Here is a 14,101-nt window from a genome sequence, read left to right as displayed (position 1 = left end):
CCAGGATGCCATTGGCTGTCTTGGCCACCTGGGCACACCACTGACTCATATTCAGTTGACTGTCCACCAGAACTCCTAAGTCCCTCTCTGAGTCATGGCTTTCTAACCACACATATAGAATCATAGAATCAAGCAGGTTGGAAGAGACCTCCAAGATCATCCAGTCCAACCTAGCACCCAGCCCTAGCCAAGCAACCAGACCATGGCACTAAGTGCCCCAGCCAGGCTTGGCTTCAACACCTCCAGCCACAGTGACTCCACCACCTCCCTGGGCAGCCCATTCCAATGCCAATCACTCTCTCTGACAACAACTTCTTCCTCACATCCAGCCTAGACCTGCCCTGCCACAACTTCAGACTCTGTCCCCTTATGTTGCTGCTTGCCTGGCAGCAGAGCCCAACCCCACCTGGCTACAGCCTCCCTTCAGGTAGTTGCAGACAGCAATGAGCTCTGCCCTGAGCCTCCTCTGCTGCAGGCTGCACACTCCCAGCTCCCTCAGCCTCTCCTCACAGGGTTTGTGTTCCAGGCCCCTCACCAGCTTCGTTACCCTTCTCTGGACACCTTTCAGCACCTCAACATCTCTCTTGAATTGAGGAGCCCAGAACTGGACACAGCACTCAAGCTGTGGCCTGAGCAGTGCTGAGCACAGGGGCACAAGAACCTCCCTTGTCCTGCTGCCCACACTGCTCCTGAGCCAGCCCAGGATGCCATTGGCTCTGCTGCCCACCTGGGCACTGCTGCCTCATCTTCAGCTCCTCTCTCCCAGCACCCCCAGCTCCCTCTCTGCCTGGCTGCTCTCAGCCACTCTGTCCCCAGCCTGTAGTGCTGCTTGGGGTTGTTGTGGCCAAAGTGCAGAACCCTGCAGTTGGCCTTGTTCAATCTCATCCCATTGGCCTCTGCCCACCCATCCAGCCTGTCCAGGTCCCTCTGCAGGGCTATCTTACCCTCCCTCCAACAGCTCCACAGCTGCTCCTAGCTTCTTGTAATCTGCAAATTTATTGGTGCTGGACTCAAACCTCTGCTCCAGATCAATAAAGACTTGGAAAATACTCTCAGTGCAATTGGCAACTCCAATGCTTCTGCCCAAGATCCTGAAACTCTCTTAGGTCACACATAATGAGATACCAGAGAGAAAGCCCTCTCTTGGTGTTACTAATCTCCCCAGTTAAGCATCAATCTCCATCAAATTAGGCATTGTGTGGTTTAGATCAAAGATAGTCAAAGCATTACCTTAGGGATGTGTCTAATAAAGGTAACACTTTAATACTTGTAACCTCATGGGATGAGAGATAACATTCTCTAATTTCAGTAATCTGGGGGGGAGGGGGGGGGAGGTGGGGAATAACTTTCAGGTTCTAAAAGAACTCTGGAATTAAACAGTTCCAGGTGGAAGGCTGGAAGTGATCAAAGGAAACTGAAGTGTTGGGTTTTTTTAAGTTTGCCTTTTCTATCAGGAATCATCCCAGATTTGTTTGGAGTCTGTTGATTGTTAAAACCCCAACCACTTACTTTTAAACACTCCAACAGTTGGGGGCAGCCCAACATGTGAGGCAGGAGACAAGCAGCTCATGCCTGCAACACAGGGTGATAACAGAGCCACACGTGAGGCATGCAGAACCACCCCTCTTGATTTTAGACAGTAGTAGAGTAGAATAGAATCAACCAGGCTGGAAGAGACCTCCAAGATCATCCAGTCCAACCTAGCACCCAGCCCTAGCCAGTCAACCAGACCATGGCACTAAGTGCCTCATCCAGGCTTTGCTTGAACACCTGCAGGGATGGTGACTCCATCACCTCCCTGGGCAGCCAGAGCTATATGCAATCAATGTGACCCCAAAGCATTCTGACCTCAGGAAGTCCACTCCATACCTTGGCCCATGAAGAGGTCCATGGAAACAGCTGGAAGTTGTCAGGCTGGAAAAGGCCTGTGCTAGTTTGAGGCTAACTGGAATATTTTAATGAGAGCAATGAGATGCTAGGCTGTGATAAGGCAACAGGGGTGATGTCTGCTGCACTCACAGGCTGGCTGAGAGGCATGAAAACAAGAACACAAACACAGATAAGACAGTGGGAGACAGTCAGTGTGTGTGTGCCTGTCACAGTTGGTGCCTGTGCTTTTCTCCCTGTGTAACCCAACTAACTCTGTTTCCTAACCCCCCTTGCAGATCCTCACCTTGCACATAAGGCAAACTCTGGGATAAGGTAAAGAGGTGGAAGTGTGGTTGGGAGCCCCTCCTGGGGACTCTGGTTTCTGGGAGGGCTGCTGTGTTTCTGTATTACTTTTAACTTGTCCATTTCTGTCTATAGCTGCAGTCATTGTAACTATCAGCTTGTATACTGTGCTAGGCTGTGAATATAAAGCTTCATTCCTTAACTTCCAGCTGGCTGAGTCAAGTCTGGGTGAGCTCATAGGAGTGGGGGGATGGGTAACTCCCAAACCACCACAATATATTGTCCATACCTGCTTGCACGTTATGCTAAGCTGTGAATATAAAGCTTCATTTCTTCACTTCCAGATGGATGAGTCTAGCCTGGGTGAGCTCATAAGAGTGGGGGTGCAGGTAACTCCCAAACCATCACAATGCATTGTCAATATCTGCTTGTACATTGTGCTAAGCTGTGAATATAAAGCTTCATTCCTTCACTTCCACCTCAGCTGAGTCTAGCCTGGGTGAGCTCATAAGAGTGAGGGTGCAGGTAACTCTCAAACCATCACAATATATTGCCAATATATGCTTGTATATAGTGATAGGCTGTGAATATAAAGCTTCATTCCTTCACTTGCATCTGGCTGAGTCCAGTCTGGGTGAGCTCATAAGAGTGGGGGCGTGGGTAACTCCCAAGATCATAGAATCAACCAGGTTGGAAGAGGCCTCCAAGATCATCCAGTCCAACCTATGTCACAGGGCTGCACTTTGCAGGACCAAAGGAGAGAGCCATGAAGAAGGAAGTGGGACAGGTATGCCCAGGGCTCCCGCCAGCACCACCCCATGGGGTGCAATGTTCAGCCAAGCAACATCCCTCACACCATCCCATCTTCATGCAGAGTTGTCCCTTCAGTCTGCAAAGGGTGCCCAGCTGTGACAGATGCACATAGCCAGCACACCACAGCTGGGCTGGGCCAGCAGCCAGGTAAGACAGGTTGGTTTACTCCTGAAGATTTCATCTGAATCTTCAGATTTTCCCTTCCACTCTGAGGAGTGCTTGAGAGGCTGGGTTACAGGTTATGTTCACATTGACAGCTCTTGGAGTAACCCAATCAGCCACCCTTTCTTCTGCTGGGAGAACACAGGTAGATGCAGCAACCTGCCAAGGCCTTGAAACAAAATGTGGAGCAAAATAAGACAGAGCTGACAGAGAACTTGTTTAAGCAATTAATAGGAAGAATCAGTGAAGGGGAAAATTGGGTTCATCACTTCTCTAAAAGAAAGCTTTCCTAATAAAATAAGGGAGAAGGGGGGAGAAGGAACAGGGGGAAGCAACCCCTAAGTCTCTGCTTACAGAGACATAGCAGAGTGGCTGCTAAGGAGACAGAGATGGCTTGTGGAGGACCCTGCTTGCTGGAGGGAGAGACATATATTACCTGAAAGAGAGCAGATCCAATGTCTAATCTCCATCCTTGTCCACCAAGGATGGAGAGTTTGCACCTCTTATCATTGAAGAATAGCCAAACCTGTCCTTATGCACACCAGTGGTGGAACTTCAATGCTTCCTCCAGACATTCTCCAAGTGTTTTCCTCTTCTTCCACCTCATCTGAAACCCAAACCTGTGACTATTTTCTTATCTACTGCAGACAAGGAACAGATTGTTCCCTTCCTCTGGAGGCTGATATGGGAGAAGCTTGCTCCAAGTGTTCAAACAGGATGTAACTGTCCTCTCTTTCACTGCCTAAATGCCTGGTCCTTCTTACAGAAGATATTTAGTGTCTTCCAGACAGCACTTAATGCACTTGTCCTGAATTACAGTGCCCAAGGATCAGACACAACTCAGTCATGCTGAAGGAACAGTCCTGCATGACCTCATTTTGCAGGCTGCTTCCAGCACAGCATGGCACCAGTGTACCAAATGCAACCTGTCATCTCCTCTGAACACTTCCCCCCTCATTGAGAGCACTACCAAGCCAAGTGTTTTCCATTCTGCTGTTGAGCATTTATTACACCTGCTCATTCAGTAGGTATCTGCACCTCTTGAAGTCAATTTTCAACCACAACTTCAGCTTGACAAGACTATTTCATTTCTGTTTTCAGCCTCCAGCCTACCTGCAGCTCCTCCTAGATTTATCTCAAAGGATGACTCTCACACCTACCTTTCCAGCTAGTTACTTCCACACACTTCATAGGTTGATGAAACCTCTTCTGAGAAGCCTCTGTTTTCATGCTCTCCATCAAAAGGTGCTCTGCATGGCACTCAAACTCACAGGACATTAAATTCATCTCTTCCTTTCTCAGCAGATACATGGACCATAGAATCAGAGAGGTTTGGAAGGCATCTTTAAAAGGTCACTTAGTCCAACTCCCCAAACCTAACAGCTCATGTGTTTTGCAGCTTATACTAGCTGCTAATAAAAAGGAAAGACTGATCTTCTCCATGCAGTGGTGAGGGGCCTGGAGCAGAGCCCTGTGAGGAGAGGCCGAGGGAGCTGGGGGTGTGCAGCCTGCAGAAGAGGAGGCTCAGGGCAGACCTCATTGCTGTCTACAGCTACCTGAAGGGAGGCTGTAGACAGGTGGGGTTGGGCTCTTCTGCCAGGCAAGCAGCAACAGAAGAAGGGGACACAGTCTCAAGCTGTGGCAGGGGAGGTCTAGGCTGGCTGTGAGGAGGAAGTTGTTGTCAGAGAGAGTGATTGGCATTGGAATGGGCTGCCCAGGGAGGTGGTGGAGTTGCTGTCCCTGGAGGTGTTGAAGCCAAGCCTGGCTGGGACACTTAGTGCCATGGTCTGGTTGATTGGATAGGGCTGGGTGCTAGGTTGGACTGGCTGATCTTGGAGGTCTCTTCCAAGTTGGCTGATTCTATGGTACCAGAACTGTTTCAGCCCTTCTCTTCCAGTATAGAGGAACCCATGATCTTCAGCCTTTGGACACACACCTGGCACGGAGTGCAACACCTTTGTTTCTTTGCATGCTGTTTATTGAACATTGCCCTCCTTATGGCCATGGCAGTGGCCCAAGTAACCCCTCAGACATCCACTTCTTATGCCTTTGCTGTAATCACTGATGGGTGTCAACAGCAGCTTCCTGCCAAGAAAGCCACACAACACCAGCCTAAGTAGGGCTGTGTGCATCTCTTTGATGAGCACCACGAAGGTGGCTCACCTCTTTGATTCTCTCAGCCCTGCCTTGCAAGCCAGAGGTTAGGCAGGTTGGACATGGCTCCTCCAGGTGCCGCAACAAGAGCATTGGGTGCGCTTCCCACACGCTTCCACCTGCCTACGTTCCAAGCAGGACTGGCTGATTTGTGCAATAAGGAAAGAAAAACACAGGAGAGGCACAAGAAGGAAGGGCAAAAGGAGCAGCCTTCCTTCCTCCTTGTTTCACAGTGGAAGAACAGGTTTGTTTAATTGCATTTTAATTTGCAAGCATTAGGTTGCAATTTAGTGAGGTGCACCATGGAGCCTGTGCCCAAAAGCTCCTGAAGAAGTCACTGTAAGGTTTAGGCAGCTGCAATGTCTTCAGGTAGAGGGAGGAAGAAAATATGAGTGGAGAACCAGAGAAAGTAACTTAGAGGAAATAAAATCAACTCAGAAGGACAAGGACTGCAGTTTCAAAGTTGAACTTGACTCTGTCTCCTCTGAAACTCAACTATCTCTCCTACCTCCAGCAGTTGAGTAGTGCTAGACGTGGTTTTGGGTAGAAGGATGGTGTCACACCAATGCAGCTGCACAGCATTAGATGGCCACCCTGCCCACATGCCAGCTCCCAGAGAGCACCACCATCTCATGTTTTTGACTTCCTGCCAAAACACATGAGTCAGAGCATTGCTAGGTCCTGCCTGGCTGCTAGATGCCCATGTAGAGCAGAGGGACAGAATCCCCTCCCTCAGCTTGCCACCCCCATATGCTGCTGGGGATGCAGCCTGAAATACAAAGGGCTTCTGGGTGGCAAGCCATGCCACCACGGCTGGTGGTTACCAGCTCATGTCCAGATTTTCTCCCACCAGCACCCCTAAGTGCTCCTCTTCAGGGCTGCTCTCCATCCCCTCATCCCCCAGCCTGTATTGATTGCCCCAACGTAGGTGCAGCACCTTGCTCTTGGCTTTGCTGAACCTCACGAGGTCCACATGAGCCTGCCCCTCAAGCTTCTCCAGGTCATTTACCTGCTATAGCAATCCACTGTCACCCTCCATTGCCCAGATGACCCATAAACATTCCCTGCAGATCATACACATGAGGTGAAGCAAAGGAACTGGCTGTTCAAAGGAATTTTCCAGGGAGAACAAATTTTCTCTGGCTCTTTGCCCATTTGAACCTGTGTTCTCCAGAGAGCCAGATGAGAAAAATGATAGCAGAGGAGCTTTTATTCTTCTGACTGATATCTGAACTAATGGCCTAAGACATTCAGCAGAATTCTAAAACAGTAAGTGGCTCACCTCCAAGCAATGGAATTAATCCCAGCATCCTGACAGCTCCCTGTTATGAGGTCCAATGGCCTCCAAAAAGATGACTCAGGCTGCAAGCTGAGAAGTGCCGTCACGAAGCACCCAATCATCAGTGTAAAGACAGAGGGTCCCTTCACACGGCCCCTGTGCCACCACTCACCTCCCTCAGCACTGCACAGCCACACAGGATACCCACCACAGCAGAGAGGGAAGCTCCACAGGCTCTCGGCAGCATCAGCTGCTTCTGCAGCAAGAGCTAGAATAAAGCAACAAATGGCAAGTGCCTGGCTTGGCTGCTTGTTCAAGGGCACACTGCTGGTCCTGCTGAGGGGCAGCAGCCCCCACACTGGGGTCTGTGCAGGCTTGGCACATGCAGCACTACAGGCTGGGGCCAGAGTGGCTGAGAGCAGCCAGGCAGAGGGAGCTGGGGGTGCTGGGAGAGAGGAGCTACAGATGAGGCAGCAGTGTGCCCAGGTGGGCAGCAGAGCCAATGGCATCCTGGGCTGGCTCAGGAGCAGTGTGGGCAGCAGGACAAGGGAGGTTCTTGTGCCCCTGTGCTCAGCACTGCTCAGGCCACACCTGGAATGCTGTGTCCAGTTCTGGGCTCCTCAATTCCAGAGAGATGTTGAGGTGCTGGAAGGTGTCCAGAGAAGGGCAGCAAGGCTGGGGAGGGGCCTGGAGCAGAGCCCTGTGAGGAGAGGCTGAGGGAGCTGGGGGTGTGCAGCCTGCAGCAGAGGAGGCTCAGGGCAGAGCTCATTGCTGTCTACAGCTCCCTGAAGGGAGGCTGTAGCCAGGTGGGGTTGGTCTCTTCTCCCAGACAACCAGCAACAGAACAAGGGGACACAGCCTCAAGTTGTGGCAGGGGAGGTCTAGGCTGGCTGTGAGGAGGAAGTTGTTGTCAGAGAGAGTGATTGGCATTGGAATGGGCTGCCCAGGGAGGTGGTGGAGTCACTGTGCCTGGAGGTGTTGAAGCCAAGCCTGGCTGGGGCACTTAGTGCCATGGTCTGGTTGATTGGCCAGGGCTAGGTTGGACTGGCTGAGCTTGGAGCTCTCTCCCAACGTGCTTGGTTCTGTGATTCTATGCTGCTTCTCTTGGACACAAGAGTGCTGTCATCTTCCAAAGGACCTTCACTCACTGGGCTGGACAGAAGCTGCCAGTGAAACACCTTGCTCACACTGAGTAACACCCATCCCTTACCAGCTGCCTCCCATAGGAACCTTCAAACAAAAGTCATAGAATCAGAGGCTGATTAGGGTTGAAAGGAACTTTTAATCATCTAATCCAACTTCTCTACAGTCAGCAGGGACATCAAATAAAGCAGGCTGCTCAGAGCCCAGGCACCTGATCTGAAGTGGTTCCAGGGATGGGATACCTACCACGTCTCTGAGCAATCAGGGCCAGTGTCTCACCACCCTCAGTGTAAAAAAAGTCTTCTTTCTATCTAGTCCAAATCTCCTCTTGTTTAGTTTAAAGCCATCTCCCCTTGTCCTGTTCCAACGAGCCCTGCTAAAGGCCCAGTAGGGCCCCTTTAAGTACTGAATGGCCATAATAAGATCTCCCCCAAAGCATTCTCTTCTCCAGGCTGGTCAATCCAAGCTCTCTCATCCTATCCTCACAGAAGTGTTGCAGACCTCGAATCAGACATGCAAGAGAGGAAAGCTTTGCTAACAGCCACGCTGGGCAGGGGGGAGCATGAAGCTGCAGAGCAGCGGCAGCAGTGCCGAGGAACGTGAGCTTTGTGCTCAGCCCATTGAAATAAGAAACTGGTTCTCATCTTCCTCCAGCTGCAGCTCCAAAGTGAGGAACTCCCAAAGTTCAGTTCTATTCTGTAGAAGGACACATCACTGACACGAGGCAGAAACGCCTTGCTGCCAGATCTCCTAGCTCCTGTGGGCTTTTTGTCTCACCCACTGAACCCATCTCTACACAAAAACAAGGAAGTCAGAAATATGATCTAAAAAGGAGAAGAATGACCCTGAAGCTGCTGCAAAAATCCATTGGAAGGGAACACCACAGAAGAAAGACCTTGTCTCAAGCTCTAGACTAAGTCTCCTTCAAGTTAGCAGAGAGCTGACCACAGCGCTGGCAGTGCTGTAGCTGACCAGTGCAAGAGATAGGTGACACTGACAATGCACTCAGAATAGGTGTGCTGCTTTTATCAACTTAGACTCTCTCTGTTAGATCACTTTGCTGTCATCCTGATTGTCCCATCACCTTCCTGCTTGTTAGCTCCTCACCTAAGGCATGAGCTACATGAGCACTTACAGGTGATCAGACAGCTTGTAAACATCGCACCAGTTTAGAGCAGTCCTAAAAGTTAAGGTGTAACTACAGAGTAAACACAAACTGAACTCTTTCAAAGGCAGAAAGACAGATCTCAATAGAAGATAAAGCATCTGGGGAAAGGAAGAGGGGAGAAAACCAAACGCATATCTAGAGAAAGCGTCAGACAAGAGATTATTGTTCTTCTTTGTTCACTTTAATTTGGGCTATCAACGGCAGGAGCAGAAGTCCATCAGGAGGTTAGAGATAAGCAGAGCTCTGCCTTTGAAATACATGCAGCACGTAAGACAGGAGGAAATGGCCTCAGGTTGCACTAGTGTGGACATTATCATAGAATCAAGCAGGTTGGAAGAGACCTCCAAGCTCATCCAGTCCAACCTAGCACCCAGCCCTAGCCAGTCAACCAGACCATGGCACTAAGTGCCTCATCCAGTCTTTTCTTGAAGACCCCCAGGGACGGTGCCTCCACCACCTCCCTGGGCAGCCCATTCCAATGCCAATCACTCTCTCTGGGAAGAACTTCTTCCTAACATCCAGCCTAGACCTACCCTGGCACAACTTGAGACTGTGTCCCCTTGTTCTATTGCTGGTTACCTGGGAGAAGAGGCCACCCCCCACCTGGCTACAATGTCCCTTCAGGTAGTTGTAGACAGTAATAAGATCACCCCTGAGCCTCCTCTTCTCCAGGCTAAACACCCCCAGCTCCCTCAGCCTCTCCTCATAAGATTTGTGCTCCAGGCCCCTCACCAGCTTTGTTGCCCTTCTCTGGACATGTTCCAGCACCTCAACATCTCTCTTGAATTGAGGGGCCCAGAACTGGACACAGCACTCAAGGTGTGGTCTGACCAGTGCTGAGTACAGGGGAAGAATAACCTCCCTGCTCCTACTGGCCACACTGTTCCTGATGCAGGCCAGGATAGGGACAGCTTCTTCCCCAAAGGGGTTGCCAAGCCCTGGAACAGCCTTCCCAGGGACCTGGTGGGGTCACCATCTCTGGAGAGAGCTAAGATGTGCTGCTGACTGACGTGGTTCAGTGGTGATCTGTCAGTGTTCGACTTGATCCCAGGAGTCTCTTCCAACCAAAATGATTCTAAGACTTATTTGGTAACTCACTAAACCAACAGAGAAGCCTTCATAAAGTTAGTTGGTATTTTCAAGTGCCCAGTTCAAGGCCTCTGTAACAGAGCACTGGGAGAAGACACCTTTGAAGCAGCTGCAGGAATAAATTGCCTGCAAATCAAACTGCTATTAGAAAGGAGCACATAGATCAAAGAAATATTAGCTGAAGACAGGATAATTACAAGAAGTTACTGCCTTGTCTTCTGTGATAATAAAAGCCATCAGCTCCTTCACTAGAAGTCCAGAGATCAAATATGAAGTCCCAGGCAGGGCAGAAATCCAGCTAATGTTGGACCAACACCAGTTTGTGTCATCCTCAGGCCCCTGGGTTTTCACCTGAGATATTAAAGAGTGTTTCTGCCTGCTCTGGTGGCCAAGAGAACATGAAGACCACAGGCTAAGCAACTGATTCAATATTTAAGGAGCACAGGCAGCCCTCGCTGGTACATCCAAGAAGTTCAGTCCTTGTCCCCTAACCTGAAGGCAACTCCAGTGGGGTGGATGGGACTGAACTACAAAAATGCAGCAGCAATACAGCCATTCCTTCAGCTGCTGACCACTCTGATGGCTTCATTGTTAACAAACCAAGCAACCCACACATAGAATCATAGAGTGGTTGGGGTTGCAAGGGACCTTTAAAGGTCATCCAGCCCAACCCTCAGTAATCTACAGGTTATATGTAAAAGAAGATGCTGAGGTATCACAAGTAGCACTGCTGGCCACAAATGCATGACAAAAATGAGACTCCTCCTCTCAGGAGAAGAGCTGCCCTGTCTCCTTACCCCCTGAAAGGACCATCCCTTCTCTCCATGCACTATGGCATCCATCCCCACCAGGTGTGTCCATCACCTTCCAAACCACCACCAGCTCCTGACCCTCACCTCCCATCGCAGAGTCCCTCCAGCTAGGCCACCTTGGCACGTGATCCAGCCCATGCCAGATGATACATCAGAACTGGCAGAGGAGAAAGGGTGAATGAATACCCTGGAGAGATGGAGCTTTGGCAGCGCCAGTGTCTGGCCAACCACTCATGTCATCATCACTCAAGCAGGCAACATGCTTTGTTTCCACAGGTTGTCTGACAACTTACATAGGAGAGCATAGGAGAACCTGAAAACCTTTAAGACTGTAGCAGTAAAGACAAAGTAAGATCATAGAATCAACCAGGTTGGAAGACACCTCCAAGATCATCCAGTCCAACCTATCCCCCAGCCCGATCCAGTCAACCAGACCATGTCACTAAGTGTGGAAGTTACTACCTCACAGAAACCTTCTGCTCTGATAAAAAGGGACACTGAATGTCCTAGGCTTCAGGATGGGATGGATGCTGAAGCTGAGCACAGAGCCACTCAAGATTGCTAGGACTGAGACCTGGGGCCAGTGTTTAGCACCTTTCTGCAAATGCCCACAGCCACAAGAAAATGCCTCTGTCCAACAAGATTTTATGGCAGAGGACTCTTCAGTGGGTGTTGGACCCCTCAAGCCACTCGTTAGCAGATGCACCAGTTCATTTATCAGTGGAGCAACAAGCATGGGTTGTAGCATCTCCTGGTAGGCTGAAAAATCATAGCATCACTTTGGATGGAGAAGACCTTTAAGATCAAGCCTAACCCTACCACGTCTGACGCTAAATCACATCCCTCAGCACCACATTTCTGCATCTTTTAAGTGCTTCCAGAGATGGCAATTCAACCACCTCCCTGGGGATCCTGTTCCAGTGTCTCATAACCCATTCAGTGAAGAGGTTTTTTTTCCTAATAGTCACCCTAAACCTCCCTCATCACAACCTGAGGCTGTTTCCTCTTGTCCTATCACTTGCTACTTGGGAGAAGAGACTGATCTCCACCTGTCTCCAAGCTCCTTTCAGCTAGCTGTGGAGAGTAAAAAAAGTCTCCCTTCAGCCTTCTTTGCTGGAGGCTAAACTACTCCTGTTTATCATCCATTCCTCAGAAGACCTATTCTTCAGATCCTCCACCAGCTTTGTTGCCCTTCTCTGGACCCTCCTTGTGAAACAGATTTTTCATAGAGCCTGACTATAACTCTATCCCTTTAAGCCACTTCATTTGGGTTTGATTCCAGCTTCCACGTTTCAGAAGTGAGCTTCTATATCCAGGGCTCACACAGTCCCAGACAGGAAACACCTACCCCTCAGATAAGGGGAACCCCAAACAACTGCTCTAGATCCGTGCCTCCATTCGTGAAGGATTCACTTGGACAGGATTTTAGTATCATCACATTAATTACCTTGCTGTTCAAAACGCAAGTGGAGAAGACAATTCTCTTAGTGAATTACCTCCATAGTTAACTGAAAACAGAATTTACTCTGTTCAGAAGTGAGCAGACTGAAGAGATACCCCAATTTTCCTCACCTTCTAGTTGAGAAAGAGGCAAGTAGAGACTGATGAAGATCTTTAGATGCTTGAAATGGGAATCCAAGCAGTAGATGTAGAACAGAGGAGGGTAAAGCAGTCCAAGAGAGGAGGAGTGTTAGAGTTGGAGTGGTAACAGCTAGTCCGTGTTTATTTTGCAGGTGGAGTTGGGAAGACCATTATCATCACACCTCCTTTCCAAAAGGCACCACAAAGTGATCTGCTAATGAATTCCAGTCATAACAGTAGGAGGAAAAGCAGGTCATCCAACCTGCACACAAGGGTTGCGTCATGCCCTTCCCTATTCCCTTGGGATACACAAGGAAATTACAGCCGATGCCACGGAATGCCATGACCTGCTTGGCCAGAGGGAAGCACGGACAGCTCAGCTATCTCCATCAAGAGTCCCAGCTACAAGGGGCAGCGCTGGACCAGCGCGGGCCGGGGCAGCAGCGGTGGTACCGGCATGGGCAGGCTTCAAGCCCCATCCCGTGTGAGAGAGCAACAAGCCGTGGGGCAGCAGGTGTCGTTCGAATGGACGGAACTGCCTTCCCAGACGGTGCCCTCGGGAACACCCGCATCGAGAGGTGAGGCTGCAGAGCTCCTCCGGCATCTCTGCAGGCAGAACCCCCTGACGCCCAGCACATCACTTCTGGTGCGCCAGTGATGAGAGAGGAAAAGAGAGAACCCCGAAACGCCTCCCCGGGCTGCGGCACCGCCCCGCTCTCCCCTCACGCCCGCACAGCACGGCCCCTCTCTCCCTCCTCCAGAGCCGGCGACGGGATGCGGCGGGGGAAACCCGCCCCGGGAGCCCCGGCGCTCACGGCTGCGGGGAGGGGGGGAGAACTGCTCTGCTGAGTCACGGCCGGGCCCCGCTGCCCCTCGCAGCACTCACCTTCGGGCCTCGGCCACTCCGCACCCAGTTGGGGAAGCCGCGGTCGGTGGCTGAGAGGCTGCGCAGCGCGCCCGCGCCGTTGCAGGCTCCGCGGTCCCGGGCTCCCTCGGCGGAGGGTTCGCTGCTGCAGCCGCCCTCTTCGCTGGCGGGGAAGAGCCCGCAGGAGCGCTGGAAGCGGGCCACAGGCTGGGAACCACACAGGGTACCTAGCAGGCGGGACATGCTGCCAGCAGCCTCCACGCCGCTCCGCGCAGCCCCGACCGGCGCAGCGGCCGCGGGCAGGTGCGCCCCGGCCCCGCCCCGCACAGGTGGGCCCCGCCCCCGGCCCCGCCCCGCACAGGTGCGGGGTCCCGCCCGAGGGCGCCCCCTGCCGGCTGGGCCGTGCGCCCCCTCGGTGTTCGGCTCGGGGTGCGGCCGCTGCTCACCGCGGCAAGAGAGCGCTCAGCAAGCCCCCGGCCCTGGCCACCTTGCCCACCGCGGTAACGCTCGTTGAAAAGCTCATGCATAGACTGGCTTGGTTTGGAAGAGACCTTTTAATGGCCGTCTAGTCCAATCCGCTGCGCTAAGGGAGACACCTTCAGCTACATCAGATTGCTCAGAGCCCCAGGCAACCTGACCTGGAACGTTTCTAGGGATGCAGCATCTACCACCTCTCTGGGAAACCTGGGACACTGTTTCACCACCCTCAGCTTCTTACATCTAGTCTAGAGCTCCTCTCTTGTAGTTCAAAACCATCACCCCTTGTCCTGTCACAACAGGTCCTGACAAAAAGTCTGTCCCCATCTTTTCTGAGAGGCCTCTTTAACACTCTGAAAAGCCACAATAAGGTCTTCCCAGAGCCT

At 51.4% G+C, this 14,101-nt stretch overlaps 1 protein-coding gene across 1 annotated transcript in view; it reads right to left on the bottom strand.

Moving 5' to 3' along the window:
* Nucleotides 1-13,542, bottom strand: part of SGPP2 (sphingosine-1-phosphate phosphatase 2) — a 48,410-nt gene extending 34,868 nt beyond the window's left edge. Inside the window, exon 1 of the mRNA XM_064152786.1 lies at nt 13,260-13,542. Coding sequence (XP_064008856.1) covers nt 13,260-13,481 — 222 coding nt within the window. The 5' untranslated portion in view covers nt 13,482-13,542. The remainder of the gene's footprint in view (nt 1-13,259) is intronic.
* Nucleotides 13,543-14,101: the final 559 nt, after the last annotated feature.

The sequence above is a fragment of the Pogoniulus pusillus genome, chromosome 13, assembly GCF_015220805.1.
Source record: "Pogoniulus pusillus isolate bPogPus1 chromosome 13, bPogPus1.pri, whole genome shotgun sequence".
NCBI classification, from domain to species: Eukaryota; Metazoa; Chordata; class Aves; order Piciformes; family Lybiidae; genus Pogoniulus; species Pogoniulus pusillus.
This window is presented reverse-complemented; position numbering and strand designations above follow the sequence as displayed.